General features: G+C 38.6%; 5 protein-coding genes across 10 annotated transcripts; 2 read left to right on the forward strand and 3 right to left on the reverse strand.

The window, feature by feature from the left end:
* Positions 1-407: 407 nt before the first annotated feature.
* Positions 408-4,616, reverse strand: LOC18019337 (probable LRR receptor-like serine/threonine-protein kinase At5g59680). Of its 2 annotated transcripts, none has more exons than XM_024155829.1 (13): positions 4,453-4,616; positions 3,766-4,303; positions 3,079-3,554; positions 2,821-2,965; positions 2,664-2,735; positions 2,485-2,556; positions 2,345-2,413; positions 2,085-2,248; positions 1,708-1,952; positions 1,481-1,607; positions 1,340-1,405; positions 1,061-1,250; positions 408-963 (listed from the first exon to the last, which is right to left on the reverse strand). In XM_024155829.1, exons 1-13 carry the CDS (start codon positions 4,532-4,534, stop codon positions 561-563), a joined length of 2,649 nt encoding a protein of 882 aa, XP_024011597.1. In that variant the 5' UTR covers positions 4,535-4,616; the 3' UTR covers positions 408-560. The 2 variants fall into 2 exon arrangements, 1 of the variants encoding a protein (XP_024011597.1); XR_002899563.1 differs by having other exon boundaries at positions 677-963; positions 1,340-1,413.
* A 163-nt stretch (positions 4,617-4,779) lies between these two features.
* LOC18019338 (probable LRR receptor-like serine/threonine-protein kinase PAM74) lies at positions 4,780-9,828 on the reverse strand. 5 transcript variants are annotated; one of them, XM_024155827.1, is made up of 14 exons: positions 9,675-9,828; positions 9,127-9,207; positions 8,342-8,882; positions 7,770-8,245; positions 7,535-7,679; positions 7,388-7,459; positions 7,221-7,292; positions 7,067-7,135; positions 6,807-6,970; positions 6,461-6,711; positions 6,243-6,369; positions 6,085-6,150; positions 5,808-6,000; positions 4,781-5,711 (listed from the first exon to the last, which is right to left on the reverse strand). In XM_024155827.1, exons 2-14 carry the CDS (start codon positions 9,188-9,190, stop codon positions 5,315-5,317), a joined length of 2,637 nt encoding a protein of 878 aa, XP_024011595.1. In that variant the 5' UTR covers positions 9,191-9,207; positions 9,675-9,828; the 3' UTR covers positions 4,781-5,314. The 5 variants fall into 5 exon arrangements, with proteins under 5 accessions (XP_024011593.1, XP_024011595.1, XP_006400934.2 ...); XM_006400871.2 differs by having other exon boundaries at positions 4,782-5,711; positions 9,029-9,207; positions 9,675-9,813; XM_024155826.1 differs by having other exon boundaries at positions 4,782-5,711; positions 8,342-8,885; positions 9,029-9,207; positions 9,675-9,813.
* A 154-nt stretch (positions 9,829-9,982) lies between these two features.
* On the forward strand, positions 9,983-10,426 carry LOC18019339. The gene is made up of 2 exons (XM_024156315.1): positions 9,983-10,183; positions 10,380-10,426. Exons 1-2 carry the CDS (start codon positions 10,063-10,065, stop codon positions 10,424-10,426), a joined length of 168 nt encoding a protein of 55 aa, XP_024012083.1. The 5' UTR covers positions 9,983-10,062.
* Positions 10,427-11,574: 1,148 nt separating this feature from the next.
* LOC18019340 (pumilio homolog 18) lies at positions 11,575-12,591 on the reverse strand. Its single transcript, XM_006400873.2, has one exon. The coding sequence runs from the start codon at positions 12,589-12,591 to the stop codon at positions 11,575-11,577; it is 1,017 nt and encodes a 338-aa protein (XP_006400936.1).
* A 425-nt stretch (positions 12,592-13,016) lies between these two features.
* Positions 13,017-14,620, forward strand: LOC18019341 (putative F-box protein At3g22710). The gene is made up of 4 exons (XM_024156739.1): positions 13,017-13,047; positions 13,512-13,739; positions 13,881-14,095; positions 14,144-14,620. The coding sequence occupies exons 1-4, from the start codon at positions 13,017-13,019 to the stop codon at positions 14,618-14,620; spliced, it is 951 nt and encodes a 316-aa protein (XP_024012507.1).
* The last annotated feature ends 1,210 nt before the right edge of the window (positions 14,621-15,830 follow it).

Here is a 15,830-nt window from a genome sequence, read left to right on the forward strand (position 1 = left end):
AGCCGCGGAATTACTGTAATTTAGCTTTGGTTTAGTTTGTTTTAATTAACAGTTACACATAAGGTTAGATATAAATACCATTCATCAACTGCAACAAGCTCCGCTGTAGCACAAAGGTTAAAATCAAGTCATTGATGTTCCGGGTTCGAAGCCCGGCAGCGGATATTATTTTTGTTTTGCTACACACAAGACACAGTGCAACAAAATCCTGTTCGGCCATTAAGTTTAGCCCATTCTACTATTGGTTTTATGGATCGCCGCCTTCAGTTTTCTAAGTGTTTTGAGACCCAATTTTTATGTTTAGTGACAAATGTTGATATGTGTTCCTTTCATCGATCAAACTAATACATACATTTACAAGTTTAATCGATACTCTAAAAAACTATTTTACGATTAAATCATGGTTCACTCTTCAGAAAATTTCAATCATTAAAAATAGTGCAAAGCAATACTTCCATAGTTGAAGTTCCATATTATATATGTTGGTACCACAAGCACATCTTAAGCACATAAAACATAAGCGTAAGGAATGACACGGTCGTGATCGGTTGCTCCACAAACTATCTTGCCCCAGGAAACACAGAAGTGTCCAAGCTAATGTTCATCTCTTGGGTTCCCTCTTGGGTTCCCAAGCCTCCAATCTTACTTATCCTCGAGTTTTCACACGCAAGACACTCTTTTAGCTCGTGAATAACATGGGACATGGTTGGTCGGTTTGCTGAATAAGGATCCGCGCATGACATGGCCAGCTCAAGAGTTCTCCATGCAGAATTAGTGTCATAAACCTCGCAAAGGTTTAGATCCATGATCCCATTTATATCACCTCGGTTAAGCTTATAACCAACCCATTGTGTAATGTGAGACTTTTCAGAGATCACAGGTTGGTTTGTGATCATCTCCAATAACACGATCCCGAAGCTGTAGACATCACTCTTCTCACCCAACCGACCTGAATTGTAGTATCTGCATGGGGCATACGTGAGATATTTATATGATTTCCATCGTTGAAAAAGGAAGATAGATTCAACACAAATGGAGTGATGATGTGAAAGCTACTTACTCGGGATCAAGGTATCCAGGAGTACCAGCGATGACCGTTGACTCGTGAGATTCTCCACCAAATTGGAAAGATCTTGAGAGCCCAAAATCGGCGAGTTTGGCCTTGAAATTCTCGTCCAGCAATATGTTGGCAGTTTTGACATCTCTATGAACCATAGGCGGTGTGCATCCACTATGTAAGTACTCCAATCCTATGATATTTAGTCATCTAAATCAGTGGATTTTTCGTAAAGCCAATTGAACCAATTCTTGCTCTAAGGCGTTTTGATTTGGTACAAACCTTGCGCGGCCTCCAAGGCTATTCGTAGTCGAATACCCCAGTTAATGATGGATTTACCTCCTTTTCCTGTATATCTAATTTAGATCATTAGTTCCTTTTTCCAAGTTTCAAGAATTAGAAAACAGTCACTAGAAATATTACCTGCCAAATGTTCTTTTAAGTTTCCGTTAGGCAGAAACTCGTAGATGAGGGCCAAGTGATCTCCTTCATAACAATACCCGACGAGGCTCACCAAATTTGTATGGTGAACTCTAAGGAGAAGATCAACCTAAGGCATCGATATGAAGAAAACAAAGAAGTCAATAACTTTTGTGATGTTAAAAGCAGATCATATAGTTTAGTTCAGAAGGTTGCAGTACTAAGAATACCTCTGCTTTGAATTGTTTATAGCCCTGAGTTGAAAATTGTGAGAGTACTTTAACTGCCACCTGTTCGAAACTATTCACAGTACCGTGATACACGTAGCCGAACCCTCCTTTACCTAAAACTCTTTGGAAGTTATTTGTCATTTTGATAACCTCTGAATACGTGAACCTTCTGCTTTTCTGATCAAATGAAGGTTCAGGCGAATTAGCAAATGTGTCCATTGGCGTCCTCGGTGGCAGTTGTAGACCTGTATATAAGAGTAAGAACATTCTCATCTGTCATATCGTTTTTTTTTTTGAATCTCTTCTTTCAATGTAAAGAAGCAACAACATTCAAAAGTTTTTATAGTTTTCTTATTTGTTGCTTATCTTGCAAATACCTTCAACAGTCGTTGACTTTTTCTTTCTGAGTACAAGAGACAGAACCAATACCGCAATGAAAATGGCTGCAGAAACAACTGATGCAACAATTGGCACAAGAACTTTCTTCTTAGATGGTTTTCTACATGAACCAGAGAGACAAAGCCTTGGGTTTCCTTCAACACTACAATGAGAAAAGGGTGGCTGAAGACATCAAGTGTACAAAGGGGTTGTGGATAATACTGAGAAAACTTCAAAAGCTATGTGCAAAATTTCTTACACTAGCTCTAGTCCTTCCCTTTGAAGAGCTTGAGGAATTGAACCATTAAGATCGTTCCCGCTTAAGTTTCTGTTTCAAAATACCATGGTCTCAGGTGAGGTTTTTAAAAGCACTACAAAATTTTGTTGAGATACACGTACATGACCAACAACGATTTCATATTGTTTAGAAACTCCGGCACCCCTCCAGTCAAGTTGTTATTCGACAAGTCCCTAATGTTTACAAGAGAGAATAATAATATGAAGGTTTATCACATTTATTCGCATCCATATAATTCCCAAATTCTCTCGCGTTCAGTCAACAATAGTAATGTACTTACAGATTTTCTAATTGGGTAAGATTCTGAATGGCAGCTGCTATGGTTCCAGTTAAACCACTAGAAGACAAGTCTCTAGGGAAATGTTCAAAACCACATTCAAAGTGTTAATGATCCAATTGCTACGAAAGTAAAGATGTTAAAGAACGGGTGTGTGTACAAAGCAGTGATTCTTGGTGGCATGGACGTATCCGTGTTGCTGCAGTTTAAACCGTCCCACCTAAGCTGTTGAGGGACGCATGGATCACCTTGCCAGTTGATTCTACTCAATGCATAGGTGTCTTTGATACTCTTTATAGCAACCACTGACATAAAAAAAGGTTTTCATTCTTGAGTACACTATTGTATATATGATTTGTTTCTTTACTATGATAATAAAGCATAGACCTTATATGCATAACCTAGAAAAGTCACGTACCGTCGCTTCCATCTGTTTCGGACTGTGGAAACTGAATAACTCTGAAGACTTCAAAAGCATTAAGTAGAGGTGGGAGAGTTGATATGTTGGTTCTTATCAGCTGTAAACTGCATTTCCCTCCATCGCAAGTTTTCGGTGACTGGCTTTTGATAGTAGTTATTTTTAGCTTGTCTGGAACTAGAGGGCCATAATAAAGTTCTCCGTTGAAAAGGATATTGAATTCCCTGGTTTCATTTGCCTGCAACTCTTGGATCTCAGCAAAGTGCGTGTACAAGTAATATTGATCATCAGGATTTTCTGAACTCCATTCAATCGTCAATGGCGCTCTGGTATTCGTAGGCGTGCCAGCAGTTTTGAGTGCGGCTTTCGGTGGCTTGTAGTTGTTGGAATTGTCCACGTCGAGTGCGGTGGAAATCTCGGTCCATTCCATCTTAAAGTACGAATTCCATAGGCGATCATAGATATCGCTCGAGTACCTGTGGGGGTGGGAGCAGTGTTGTTTTAGCAATGGATTAAGTCAAGGAACAATATCATTTATACGCTATCTTGGACCGTTGTAATATGAAGAAGTTCTTTGACAAATCACAGTACAGAGGTACAAATGACAAAAGAAAAACATATATAGAAGAAAAACGGAGACGCAGAAAATAAAACAGGAAAAGCATTGTTCAGTGGAAATTGACTCACCGTAGCAGAGGTCCTGACTTGCTAAGATATCGGCCGTAGCCTTTCAGGGAGCCAGATTTAGTGATATAAGAATTATTTCCCATGGGCCGTAATTCCAAGGCAGATATTACCGGTGTAGTTTCGGTAGTCTTAACAAGACAAATCTGCAGCGAGTTTGATGTTGCGATGTGTATAATATCTGTCTGTTGACTGTTCACCTGTGTTTCAAAATCTATCGTTACCCATAGATTAGGTCCAAGATAAACATCGAACACCGGTTTAATGTCACGACCATCGTAATTTCCATATGCAAATGAAGCTCTGATCAAATATCGACGCCCCTTTGTAACATTCAGATTGTAGCAGTTCTTTATCCCATCTGGAAAATATCTCACCGTTTTGTATGGCTTCGACAATGTCTTCTCCATATTCGTTTGGATTCTACCAGTTTTTCCACTTTGGATGAATGTTGCGTCGGAATAGAAGCGCAGCCCGGTAAAAGTCTGATAATAAGGGGACTGTTCGTTTGCAGGTAGCCCGCAATCCAAACTGATGAACCCTGTTGATTGTTAACACACATGGTAAAGACTAACCATAAAAACCAGTGCACTTTTGAGAACCAAAACATAATGTTAAAACAAAATTTCAAGGAAAGAAAAAACGTTTGTAGAAGACGTAGGAAGGCTGTATATAGAAAAGATAAGATACCTTCTTGGTCTTGAGCTTGAACAATATGAATGATGGCCATAGTTGCAATGAGCACCAACAAAAGCTCAAGAGAACTCTCCATATTCTCTCAACCCCCAAGGAAAAATAGAGAAATCCAGTGGCTAAATAGTGTGTTTCCAGTATGCAACGAGAAGAAGGATAAGCTGTGGTAGATAAATAGTGAATAAATAACACACAACCCGAAAGACTTTGACAAGTCAATGTGTTTCCAGTATGCAACGAGAAGAAGGATAAGAGTAGCCAAAAATAAGAAAAACCCAACTCATACTGTAATATAAAAGACTTTGTCAAGTCAATGGGGGAAAAAGTAAGGGTTGAGAGGACAACAATGCTCCAACATCACTATTAGTGGAAAATAAGGAGCAGACCCAGATGCACGTTAGGGAATAAATTGCTACATCAAAGGAGAATAAATTATGTAACACAAGTCCATGAAGAATATCTTTTCCTTGATTACATATTCGGAACCGCAAGTAGGCAACAGTGTACTATTAAAGATAATAAATAGAGGACACACCCTGTTCATGTTAATTACTACACAAACTACAGCAACTTTTCCCCGGGAAACCATCTAAGTGGCAAGCTCATGTTCCTTCAAGAAACTCAAAATCACAAACAGTGATTATAAGCAAAACGGGTTCAGATCCAATCCAAAAGAGTCATCCCATGGAATTTCACAGCGTTGCACTCAAGATTCACGCACATATTACAAAGAATTAAAACATTACCACATAACAAAAGAATATGATCGTGACAAGTAGCCAAATCGAAAAGGACCGGTTTCTCTTACATACTTTTTACACGGCTGAGTCTGAGTAATTGGCTTGTGTACCAGCAAAACCTATCTTGCCCTGGGAAACATCCCAGTGTCAAAGCTCATGCTCACTTCAGGAGAACTGTGAGACTCCATATTTCTCCTCGAGTTTTCAGTCACAAGACACTCTTTCAGTTCATTAGCAACTTGGGACATGTTTGGTCGGTTCACCGAAGAAGGATTCGCACACGACATTGCCAGTTCAAGAGCTCTCCATACAGAACGAGACTCGTAATCCCTGTGCAGGTTTGGATCCATGATCTTAGTAATATCTCCTCGGTTAAGCTCAAACCCAACCCATTGTGTTATGTGGGACTTTCCACGGGATTGGTCGATCACTGGTTGGTTGGTGATCATCTCCAATAACACAATTCCAAAACTGTACACATCGCTCTTCTCACCCAGCCGACTTGTACGGTAATATCTGCGAGGCAAAGTACATGGTTATACTTGTACTCTTCGACCACTAAAGAAGGAAATGACAACTCATTTTCAGTACATTGTGACTAATGATACTTACTCTGGATCAAGGTATCCAGGGGTACCAGCAATCACGGTTGAAACATGGGATTCATGACCTCCAACAGGAAAAGATCTCGAAAGCCCAAAATCAGCGAGCTTGGCCTTTAACTGTTCGTCCAACAGTATGTTTGTAGTTTTGATATCTCTATGTACAATAGGCGGTGTGCATCCAGAATGTAAATATTCCAATCCTAATCAAAGGAGTAATTATTTGTTAATCCACCAGAAGAAAAGTCAATCAAAGCTACTTCTATTGTCTAAGCTTAGTTACTAACCTAGTGCAGCCTCCAAAGCTATTCGTAGCCGATTGCCCCAGTTGATAAAGGACCCACCACGTTTTCCTGAATGTTTGATTCTTTAGTTCTTTCTGAATATTGAATGTTATAAACATAGTCTAGCTAGATTATTGAATAATGAAGAAATTCAAGTTTACCAGATAGATGCTGTCTTAAGTCTCCATTTGGCAGAAACTCGTAGATAAGAGCCAAGTGATCTCCTTCATCGCAATATCCAACGAGGCTCACCAAATTTGTATGGTGAACTCTTAGAAGAAGATCGACCTTATCAGCCATGGGAAAGAAAAACAAGAGATAACATAAATTTGTGATGCTAATTCAGATGATCATATTTTTTTGGAAAGATTATGCATACCTCTGCCTTAAAATGCTTATAGCCTTGACTTGATGATTGAGAGAGTACTTTAACAGCTACCTGTTCGGAACCATTTAGAGTACCGTGACACACGACACCAAATCCACCTTCACCTACAACTCTTTGGAAATTATTCGTCATTTTCATAACTTCTGAATAAGTGAACCTTCTCTTTTTCGTCTCAATTGATGGCTCAGATGAATTAGCATATGTATCATTCACTATTGGCGTATTCGGTGAACGTTGTAAGACTATAGAGAAAAAAAAAGGTAGTTGATTCAATGTAAGAAAGAATATTCATCGAATTTTTGTAGTTGATCTTGATGAGAGATCTCCTGCAAATTACCTTCCACAGGTGACGGCTTTTTCTTTCTGAAAACAAAAATAAGAACCAGCACAACAACGATTACGACCACAGATGCAACTGATGCAACAATTACCACTGGAAATTTCTTCTTGGAGTCTTCTGTGCAAGAACCCGAGAGACAAAGCCTTGGGTTTCCATGTACTCTGCAAGAGGAAGAGTGTTGTTCAAAACATCAAATCACAAAATGGCTATGGATAATAACTTGAGGAATATTTAAAAGTACGTGGGAAGTTTCTTACAGTAACTCTAGTCCCTTTTTTTGAAGAGCTCGAGGAATGGAACCATTAAGATCGTTCCCGCTTAAGTTTCTATTAAAGAAGAGAAATCTTCATACATACAGGCACATGACACAGAAAGAAATTGAACAAGTAATAGAAAATATGCTGAACTTACATGAGCACCAACGATTTCATCTGGGCTAGAAACTCGGGCACCCCTCCAGTCAATGTGTTATTTGACAAGTCCCTTAAGTTATCTCCAAAGTAAGATAAAGGTCATTGGGTTGACTTTCCATAGAAAAAACCACTATTTTGCATTCGATCAACAATGGACATACTTACAGTTTTTGTAGCTGCGTAAGGTTTCGAATAGCAGCTGCTATGGTTCCAGTTAAACCGCTTGAAGACAAGTTTCTGGTGATACAAAGCATGATTATTAACATAAGCTGAAGATAAGTATGTATGAGTGTGTTTGATCTTACGACTTACAATGACGTTATTCTTGGAGGTGTAGAAATATCGGTGTTGCTACAGTTCAACCCGTCCCACGCATACATTTTAGGGACGCAAGGATCTCCTTGCCACCTAATTCTACTCAATCCATAGGCAGTTTCGATATTTCTGATAGCAACCACTGATGGAAAGCTCAATGACGTGAGAATTAACATATGAAATTCATCTAACAGACCTTATCTGCAGAACAGTGAAAGTAAATTTAACGTACCATCGTTTTCATTTGTTTCCGATTGTGGGAATTGGATAACCGTGTAGATCTCAAGAGCGTTAAGTAGAGGAGGAAGAGTTGATCTAGAGGTTTTTATTAGCTGGTAGATGCATTTCTCTTCTTCGCAATTCAATGGAGAAGTATTCAGGAAAGTATCTAACACTAACTTTGAAGGAACGAAAGCTTCAGTAGTAACCGCTCCATTCCATAACAAGTCAAATTCCCTGGTACCGTTGGCCTGTAAATCTTGTACCTCAGCGAAGTGGCTGTATAAGTAATACTGGTCACCAGGATTATCTGGTGTCCAACTGATTGTCAATGGCGCACTGGCATTGGAAGGCGTAGCAGCCGTTGAAAGCGTTATTTTTGGTGGAGCATAACTGTTATCATTGCTCACTTGGAGGGTGGTGGAAATTTGGGTCCAACTCGTCAGAAAAAAACTAAACCATCTCCGATCATAAACATCATCCGGGTACCTATGTGGAACAAATGTTGTATTAGCCTTTGAATATCGATTCCACCAAAAACACACAAAAAAAAAACAACAAAAAAGACAGTTGGCATTGACTTACCGTAGAAAGCCTTTTGTCTTGTTGGCGTATATTCGACCGAAAAGTTTCAGGGAACCCGACTTTGTGTTATAAGAATTATTTCCCAACGGCCGTAATTCCAAGGCTGAGATCATCGGTGTAGTTGTCCCTGTCTTAACAAGACAAATCTGCAACGAGTTTGATGTTGGGGTGTGATGGATCTCCCGCACTGTACCATTCACAAACTCTTGCAAATCTATAGTTGTCCACGGATTAGGGCCTAGATGTAGATCAAATTCCGGGTAGGAGTTAAGACCATCGTAGTTCCCATAAATGAACCCAGCCCTGATCAAATACTTCCTGTTTTTCTCAACACTCAGAGTATAGCAGTTCCGTATCCCATCCGGAAAATATCTCAGCCTCACGTACGGCTTCAGGTAATCACTCTCCAGATTCGCCTGGATTTTACCGGTTTTACCACTCCGGATGAACTTTGCATCAGACGAAAACCGTAGTCCGGTTGATTGCTCTGTATAAGGAGACGGTTCAGTCACGGGTAACCCGCAATCCAAACTGATGAACCCTGCTAAAAGACATGAAGGGTTTACTTTTAAGAAAAGAGTGAGACTCGAAAGCTTTCTCAAGTAAGAAAAACATGATTGAGACTCAAAGGATGCGTTAAGAAGAAGTAGAGATGTATGTACATAGAAACCACTAAGAAGTGGATACCTTGTTGATCCTGAGCTTGAACAACATGAATAACGGCAAAAGCTCCTAATAGCAGCAACAAATGACAATCCATAATTGCTTAGATATGAAACATTTACCAATGTCCGAGTTTGAGAGAAACTCAGCGTGTATAAAGAAGTCAAGCCAAGCCTCTGACAACATGGCAAGATGACCTGAGTCTGGAAATGAGGAAAAAAAAACTTCAAGGAAACGAAAAAGTAAATGTGTTTTCTATTGCTACGAACTTGATTAGAGACATTGGCCTGCGAGCACATCTGTTATAGTTTTCTTGGTCAAAAAATTAGCCAACTTGTTCTTTTATTTCCGAGAGAATCTGTCAATCACAGCTTTTACAGTCACCAACACACTAACAAATTGAAAATGTTCACATAGAGAAAGAGAGTTGACTTTCGAGTGCTCATTGACTTGGATTGAAGCTTATCGGATAGAATCTGTTTAATTTACAAGTACAGCTTTGAATCCAAAAAAGAGAAGTTGGTCATCAACACGAAGAAAAAATTGAAGACAAGACGCCATTATCCCATCTCTAAAATCACAACCCATAGAAAAGCTGCAAGTTCTAGTGGATTTTGTCATATCATAAATTTCAAAATTTTGTTTTTGCAAGTACAAGCGTCCATATTACCTTCCAGCCATAATCTGGGAGAATTATGGGTTCCATCTCTTTCAGATATTGTGGAGAGGACGAAGACGAAGAATCTCCGGCGGAAAATCGGCCGTATACGGCAGCGAAATGCAGAAATCTCTCGTCGTGAGAAGAAGAGTGCTGGAAACGCAGGCGCAGTAATGAGGCGTTTTAAACGCAACGCTATTATATTGTAAATAACGCAAAAACTTAGTTTGGGCCGGATTTTGGATGGCCCATTAATCCATAGCGGATTCGGATCCACTATCTCTCATCTATCACAGTAATCTGTCGTCATTTTCATCGTCTCCGCGAATCAGTCACCAGCAACCGAAGTTTAGAGCGAGAGAGAAATTTCCCCGGAAGACCCAAGGGAGAGAGAGCAGAGATGAGGTTGTTCGATCCATGGCCAGTGTTCTTCAAGAGAGAATGGAAGCGATGTTGGCCGTTTCTCACTGGATTCGCCGTAACCGGCGTCCTCATCACCAAGCTCACGGCTGGACTCACTGGTAAGTCGTTCAGATCTGACCGATCTTCTATGGAAATGATCGAACTAATCCTCAATTGTTCCGTATTCTTGGAATTAGATCTTATAGATATCTACGAGGATCTCTTCTGTATTGTGTCTCGTGGTTAGTTGTCAGATCAATGGTTGTGTAAACCCTAATTTATGGTTAAAAAACAAAATTTTTGATTCATTTGCAGAGGAAGACGCAAAGAACTCGAAGTTTGTCCAACAACACAGGCGGTAATGTCTTACTCTTTCAATCGATCATTAGTATCACATTTCAGATTTTTATAGTGTTCATTTACAATTTGGGAAATGATTTAGAAACTGAATATGATTTCTCAGCAACTGTTAATATAATCATATGTTGTCCCTTCCTCTCCCCCACTTACTTAGATTTCGTAGGATTGCTTATCATATCCTCATCAATCTTAGTTCTTGATTTGGTCTTATAGAAAAGATGTCGTATTAACTTAATATCTTAACTACCATTTATCCTAAATCATAATGCATAATGTTTGATGTCTCTCCGCATCTGTTTCTTAAGCCAATTTGGTTCTGTATATGGTATTGCTTGATGCATTGTGAGCGATACATGAGTTTTCCAACTTCATCTTCAGATTTTTAAAAGTTTGATCAGACTCATTCTCTAAATCCTATTATCACAAAAACCTCGTTTTGAATCCTTGATTGATTTAGTATTACACAGTTTTCCTAACACTAACCATTCTCTGCACTTGTTCTTGATTGTTTTGAATTTCAGGTGATCTTTTGACGTGAAATGTAGAAGCTGAGAAGGAGAAGGTCTTTATGGAAACTATTGTGATTGCTTCGTCTTTCAAACCTATTCTAATAACGTGAAAGAGAGAATTCTGGATACTGTTGATCTCTCTTTTTGTTTTTCACAACTTTTGAACAGTGCAAATTTTACTTTGTTGATTCAGTCTTTTCCCCCATAGGTTTCAAATGGATTGATTCCCTTTTGTTCCCTCTCTCATTTGTTCCCATACGCTAGTATACGTTAAATAAGCTCTACAGTTGTGAATGATTGAATCCACCAACATGCTTTTTGGTCTACACATTCTTGATTTATTCGGAATTTTTGTTTTTTTTTTTTGCCGTTTTTGGTTGAATCTCTAAAATGGATAGTTTATTCAGAAATGCAATTAATTGAAAACTGGTCTGGTTAAACAATAGATTTTCAGTTTTTAAAAAAAAAAAAAAAAAACAAACGTTGTATTCAATAGAATGTTGATCGTTTACAATCCATTAGAGACAAATCTCATTACAAGTGATAACTAAGCAACAAAAAAAACTTAAAGAACTGATCAGCCCATATGATTTCCTACTAGACTACGTCAACTAGATAGAGACAAGCTAAGATACTAAAATTTAAAGAACTGATCCCAAGATCGCTGCAATGTTGCTTATACGAGACCTACGAAAGAATTGGAAATAAGGCATGAGCTTATGCACCAAACCCCAAAACTGATGAGCCCTGTTCATCTCATTCTGCGTGACTCTCAGTGCCTTGGCCACCACGAAATTCCCAAACCTATGACTCGCAAGCCTCATCAACTTGTTTCCATTGCACCCCAAAAGCTCCATAACCACCACATCCATCGACTCCTCCTTCTCCAGTAATTTTTCCACGATGTAGCTTCCATACTTCCAATAAGAAAGATCAACGCAATGGCCTTGAAGGCTAACAGCAATGTTATTCGTGCAACGCGAGTCATTCAGTTTAAGAGCGTGCTGCACCACCAAGTTCCCTGAAATTGAAGCATGGTTGCTTAGCCACAGTGCGTTAGACGAAACTATGTCTAGCAGCTGGTTTCTGAAGAAAGGCTGGTCCGTGTAGGTTATGAATCCGTTGAGAACGTCGCAGCCATGTCCGTCACACGCAAGGTCAAGCGCGTGGAAGAGAATGTGGCCGCACATTGCGATTTTCTTCTCCTGGGTGAAAACTCGCAACCCTCGAATCGCGACGTAGGACGCGTTCTCGTCCTTCATGAGGTGCAAGAATTGGCACAAGATAGCAGCGAAGAACAACGTGTCCGCGTCGTCTGATTTCCCGAGGAGATTCCCGAAGCGTGTGGAGCCGTTGTAGTTTCTTGCGATCTCCAAGAAGTAGTGATCGGAATCTGACGTCAGCAGCGAGGCCATCTTGTGAAGATCTCTTTTGTCTAGCTTCGAGATCAGAACTTCAAACGGAGCCGCGTCGTCTTCTTCGCCGATAGTCATCAAGTTGCACAGCGTCTGCAAACACTCGTCCGTTTCTTGAGGCGTTAAGGCGGCGGAGCGAAATGAGTTGATTAAAGATTGTTCGATGGATGCTACTGCGTCGGCGAAACGGCGACTGAGAAATTCTCCGTGCTTGGAAACGTTATCGCCGTCGTTGTTTTCCATAGTATACGTTAATTCTACGGAACTGAATTCTCTCTGGAAATTATAGAGTGTAAAAGAATGAGAGAAACTGTTGAGATTTGGAGTGACGATGCCTATTTATAGAAAATTAAGTATATATATATATATATATGTGGCGATTATTAGGTTAGTTTTTTTATAAGGTTTGGTGGTTATGTATGTATTGCTTGGAAATATTTCACTTATATTAATTTCCCTATATAGTTCACGTTATGAATTAAGAGACATGCAGATGCACTATATATTACTGAGTTTCCTTAATCTAATTAATTAATTTGTCTACTAGATGGATTATTAAAAAAAAATGTAACATGTTTTCACTTAAAATTATAATTCCTTACTAATATGATCTTTTGGCAAAGTTTCTTTAATCTAATTAAGTAATACTCCCTCTAAGCCGGCTGTATATGACTATCAGGAGGATGATTTATAATATTGGTTAGCGAACACTCGCTCTTGCTTAAGTATAAATCATCAAAAATCATCAATATATAAATCAAGATTGCTGTATATTGATGATTTATATTATTGCTTAAGAGCTCTCAACGCGTCCTACGTTGTAAATCATTAATATAAATCAAAAATCGCTCTTGATTTAAAATATTTCTTTCCAAAAAGTATTGATGATTTTATAATATTGGTTAAGCTCTCAGCTCTTATATGACTATCTGGGCTGAAAATCTGGGATGATTACTTGATATTTGATATAACCCAGATATTCATATAAGAGCTGAGAGAAAAATCGTTTCCTTTATCAAAGTATTAATTTTGAAAGAAAAAAATAATAAACAAAGCCACATAGGACAAAGGTAAGAGTAGAGTAGTAAGGAAAAATCGTTTGTCTATATAAGACTGCTTCAAGGCAAACGTGAAAAGAAAACAAACAAAACCCTAATATCCAGCCACCGAGTTTCTTCCTTGGAAGATCACAATAATAATGTCCGATTTGTCGCTGGATTTGGTAGAAGAAATACTATCTAGGGTTCCAACCGCATCTCTAACAAGATTACGGGCTACTTGCAAAAGATGGAACGCTTTATTCAAAGACAGGAGATTCATTGAGAAGCACTCTCGTAAAGCTGCAAAGCAGCCCATGGCTTTCATGTTGAAGAACTCTACAATTTTTTTAGTGAGCATCAGTCCCAACGTTGCTGATCCATCTAGAGAGTTTAATGTTCGGCTTGGCCTAAAAGATTCTCATTCTGATTTAGAACAAGTATGCCTATACGGAGGTTTTCACTGTGGCGGTTTGTTGTTATGCAATACCAACTACGATGGACTTTTGATTTGGAATCCGTGTTTGGGGGAAACCAGATGGATCCAACCCAAAATTAATCGCAAGAGATGGTCTAGATTTTCTCTAGGTTACGACAACAACGAAGTTTGGAATAGCTACAAAATTTTAAGGTCTTATGAACAAGATTACAAAGTTGTTGGGTCTGAAATTTATGAATTTAGCTCTGATTCATGGAGGGCCCTTGATGTCGTTGCTCCTGACTGCTATATAGAATCACCAAAGGGTGTGTCTTTGAAGGGAAATACTTACTGGCTTGCTTTTAATTCAAAATACAAATTCATACTAAGTTTTGATTTTACAAGAGAGAGATTTAGACGTTTTTGTCTTCCAACGTTTCAGAATCTTGGTGGGATGGCTCTATCAGTTGTTAGAGAAGAAAAACTCTCACTGTTACATCGGAGCTTTGATCCATCATCAAAGATGGACATGTGGGTGACTAATAATAATATTGATACTGAAACTGTGTTGTGGAGCAAATCCTTTACGGTGGATATATCTACTACTGATGGATATTTTCACATTCCCAAGAGCTTTTTGATCGACGAGGAGAAGAAAGTGGTTATGTGCTGTAATGCAAGTTTTGAGCCAAATAGCGGGAAGACGGAATACGCTATTCATAAATATCACACAGAATCCCTTTTTGTAGAAACTACACACGTATCAGAATTCCCTTTTAATTTCAGTTATGTTCCAAGTTTGGTCCAAATCCAGTGAGTAGAGGAAAAATAGAAAGAAAGAAACTAGTTTATAAAATAAGAAAGTGATTTGTTACAGCTGCTTTTTCTTTCTTTGTTTCTGTATTTGACCTTTTTTTTTAATTGGTAGACATTGTCGTTTGATCTATTATGATTCCTCTCTTCTTTTTATTGCATTCAAGTTGATAACATCCAGCTTGATCTGTGTATTTTCTTCATCTTTGTTTGTGTCTTTTGTGTTTTGAGTAGAAAATCAAAGACAAAATGAACAAAACTGAGAAAGATAAATAGAGATCAATTCTTGGCATGTAAGAAGAAGAATGGTTCAAGTCGGTTATGATTTCGTTTACTTTGGATTGGAGCCTATCGGATAAATCTCTTTTTAAATTTACAAGTACAGCTTTGAATCCAAAACAGAGAAGTGGGTCATCAACATATATATACTATCCTTCCAAACTAGCTTCTAAATGCATCGAGACACCAATTAAGCCATTCCACTTGAATCTTGATGATGTGAAACCTTCAAGAAGTCCTAGAGATCTTATACCTTTGAAGTTTGATCCCTAGCTTTCCTACATAGAGTTTTACCGTTAGCTTCTGTTTCAAGCAACTCAAAGTCTATGAACCCTTTGGTGTCTTGGTCAAGATATTCTTAGTCTGTTTACTGAACCAACATTGTTATGGCTGATTTAGTACTACGTTTGGTGATGTGTGTTTATGGGCAATTGAGTTTCAGAGCCACTGTCTTTCTGGAGTACAAAAAAAAAAAAAGATAAGAAAGGGAGAACTCACACGCATATGTCAAAACTGATTGCCAACTATTTGATGAAATTATCGAGTACTTAATTATTGGCAACTATTAATGAAAACTTGAGAAACAATGAAGATCTTTCTTCAGTAGTGTTCATGACTTTGCATAACAAAAACTTGAAAAATAAAAAAGCTTTCGGTGGAGTAGAGAAAAAGTTAACTAGGGTTGAGCTAAAGGTTGCTTTCTCATCAATATTATCTTCTATACTGTTCTTCGTGGTATATTATTATTATTAAAGCAAATCTTTCTCCATTTTTGCTTGATCCCTCATTGTCTTCATCGCTTATGCTAAGCTCTTTCTCAAGAAACTCCACAAAATCTTCCCCAATTTCAAGTGAAGGAGGAGGAGGAACCGCATGATGATTCTCTTGTTCCATGGATGCTCTTGCGGCGGCGAAACGACGACTGTGATCTTCTC

Source organism: Eutrema salsugineum, unplaced genomic scaffold (genome assembly GCF_000478725.1).
Source record: "Eutrema salsugineum unplaced genomic scaffold, Eutsalg1_0 scaffold_2, whole genome shotgun sequence".
In the NCBI taxonomy this organism is placed as follows: Eukaryota; Viridiplantae; Streptophyta; class Magnoliopsida; order Brassicales; family Brassicaceae; genus Eutrema; species Eutrema salsugineum.

Excerpts from the sequence above, each read along its gene's own strand:
- LOC18019337 (XM_024155829.1), bottom strand. The coding sequence starts at position 4,534 with ATGGAGAGTTCTCTTGAGCTTTTGTTGGTGCTCATTGCAACTATGGCC. Across the intron at positions 3,555-3,765 it reads AAGTCAGGACCTCTGCTACG|GTACTCGAGCGATATCTATG; the intron begins GTGAGTCAATTT and ends CCACCCCCACAG. Across the intron at positions 964-1,060 it reads CCTGGATACCTTGATCCCGA|ATACTACAATTCAGGTCGGT; the intron begins GTAAGTAGCTTT and ends TGCCCCATGCAG.
- LOC18019339 (XM_024156315.1), top strand. The coding sequence starts at position 10,063 with ATGAGGTTGTTCGATCCATGGCCAGTGTTCTTCAAGAGAGAATGGAAG. Across the intron at positions 10,184-10,379 it reads GCTCACGGCTGGACTCACTG|AGGAAGACGCAAAGAACTCG; the intron begins GTAAGTCGTTCA and ends ATTCATTTGCAG.
- LOC18019341 (XM_024156739.1), top strand. The coding sequence starts at position 13,017 with ATGACTATCAGGAGGATGATTTATAATATTG. Across the intron at positions 13,048-13,511 it reads GAGGATGATTTATAATATTG|CCACCGAGTTTCTTCCTTGG; the intron begins GTTAGCGAACAC and ends CCTAATATCCAG. Across the intron at positions 14,096-14,143 it reads CATGGAGGGCCCTTGATGTC|GGAAATACTTACTGGCTTGC; the intron begins GTTGCTCCTGAC and ends GTGTCTTTGAAG.
- LOC18019338 (XM_024155825.1), bottom strand. The coding sequence starts at position 9,710 with ATGGAACCCATAATTCTCCCAGATTATGGCTGGAAG. Across the intron at positions 9,208-9,674 it reads TCCCAGATTATGGCTGGAAG|ACTCAGGTCATCTTGCCATG; the intron begins GTAATATGGACG and ends CCTCATTTCCAG. Across the intron at positions 5,712-5,807 it reads CCTGGATACCTTGATCCAGA|ATATTACCGTACAAGTCGGC; the intron begins GTAAGTATCATT and ends TTTGCCTCGCAG.
- LOC18019340 (XM_006400873.2), bottom strand. The coding sequence starts at position 12,591 with ATGGAAAACAACGACGGCGATAACGTTTCCAAGCACGGAGAATTTCTC.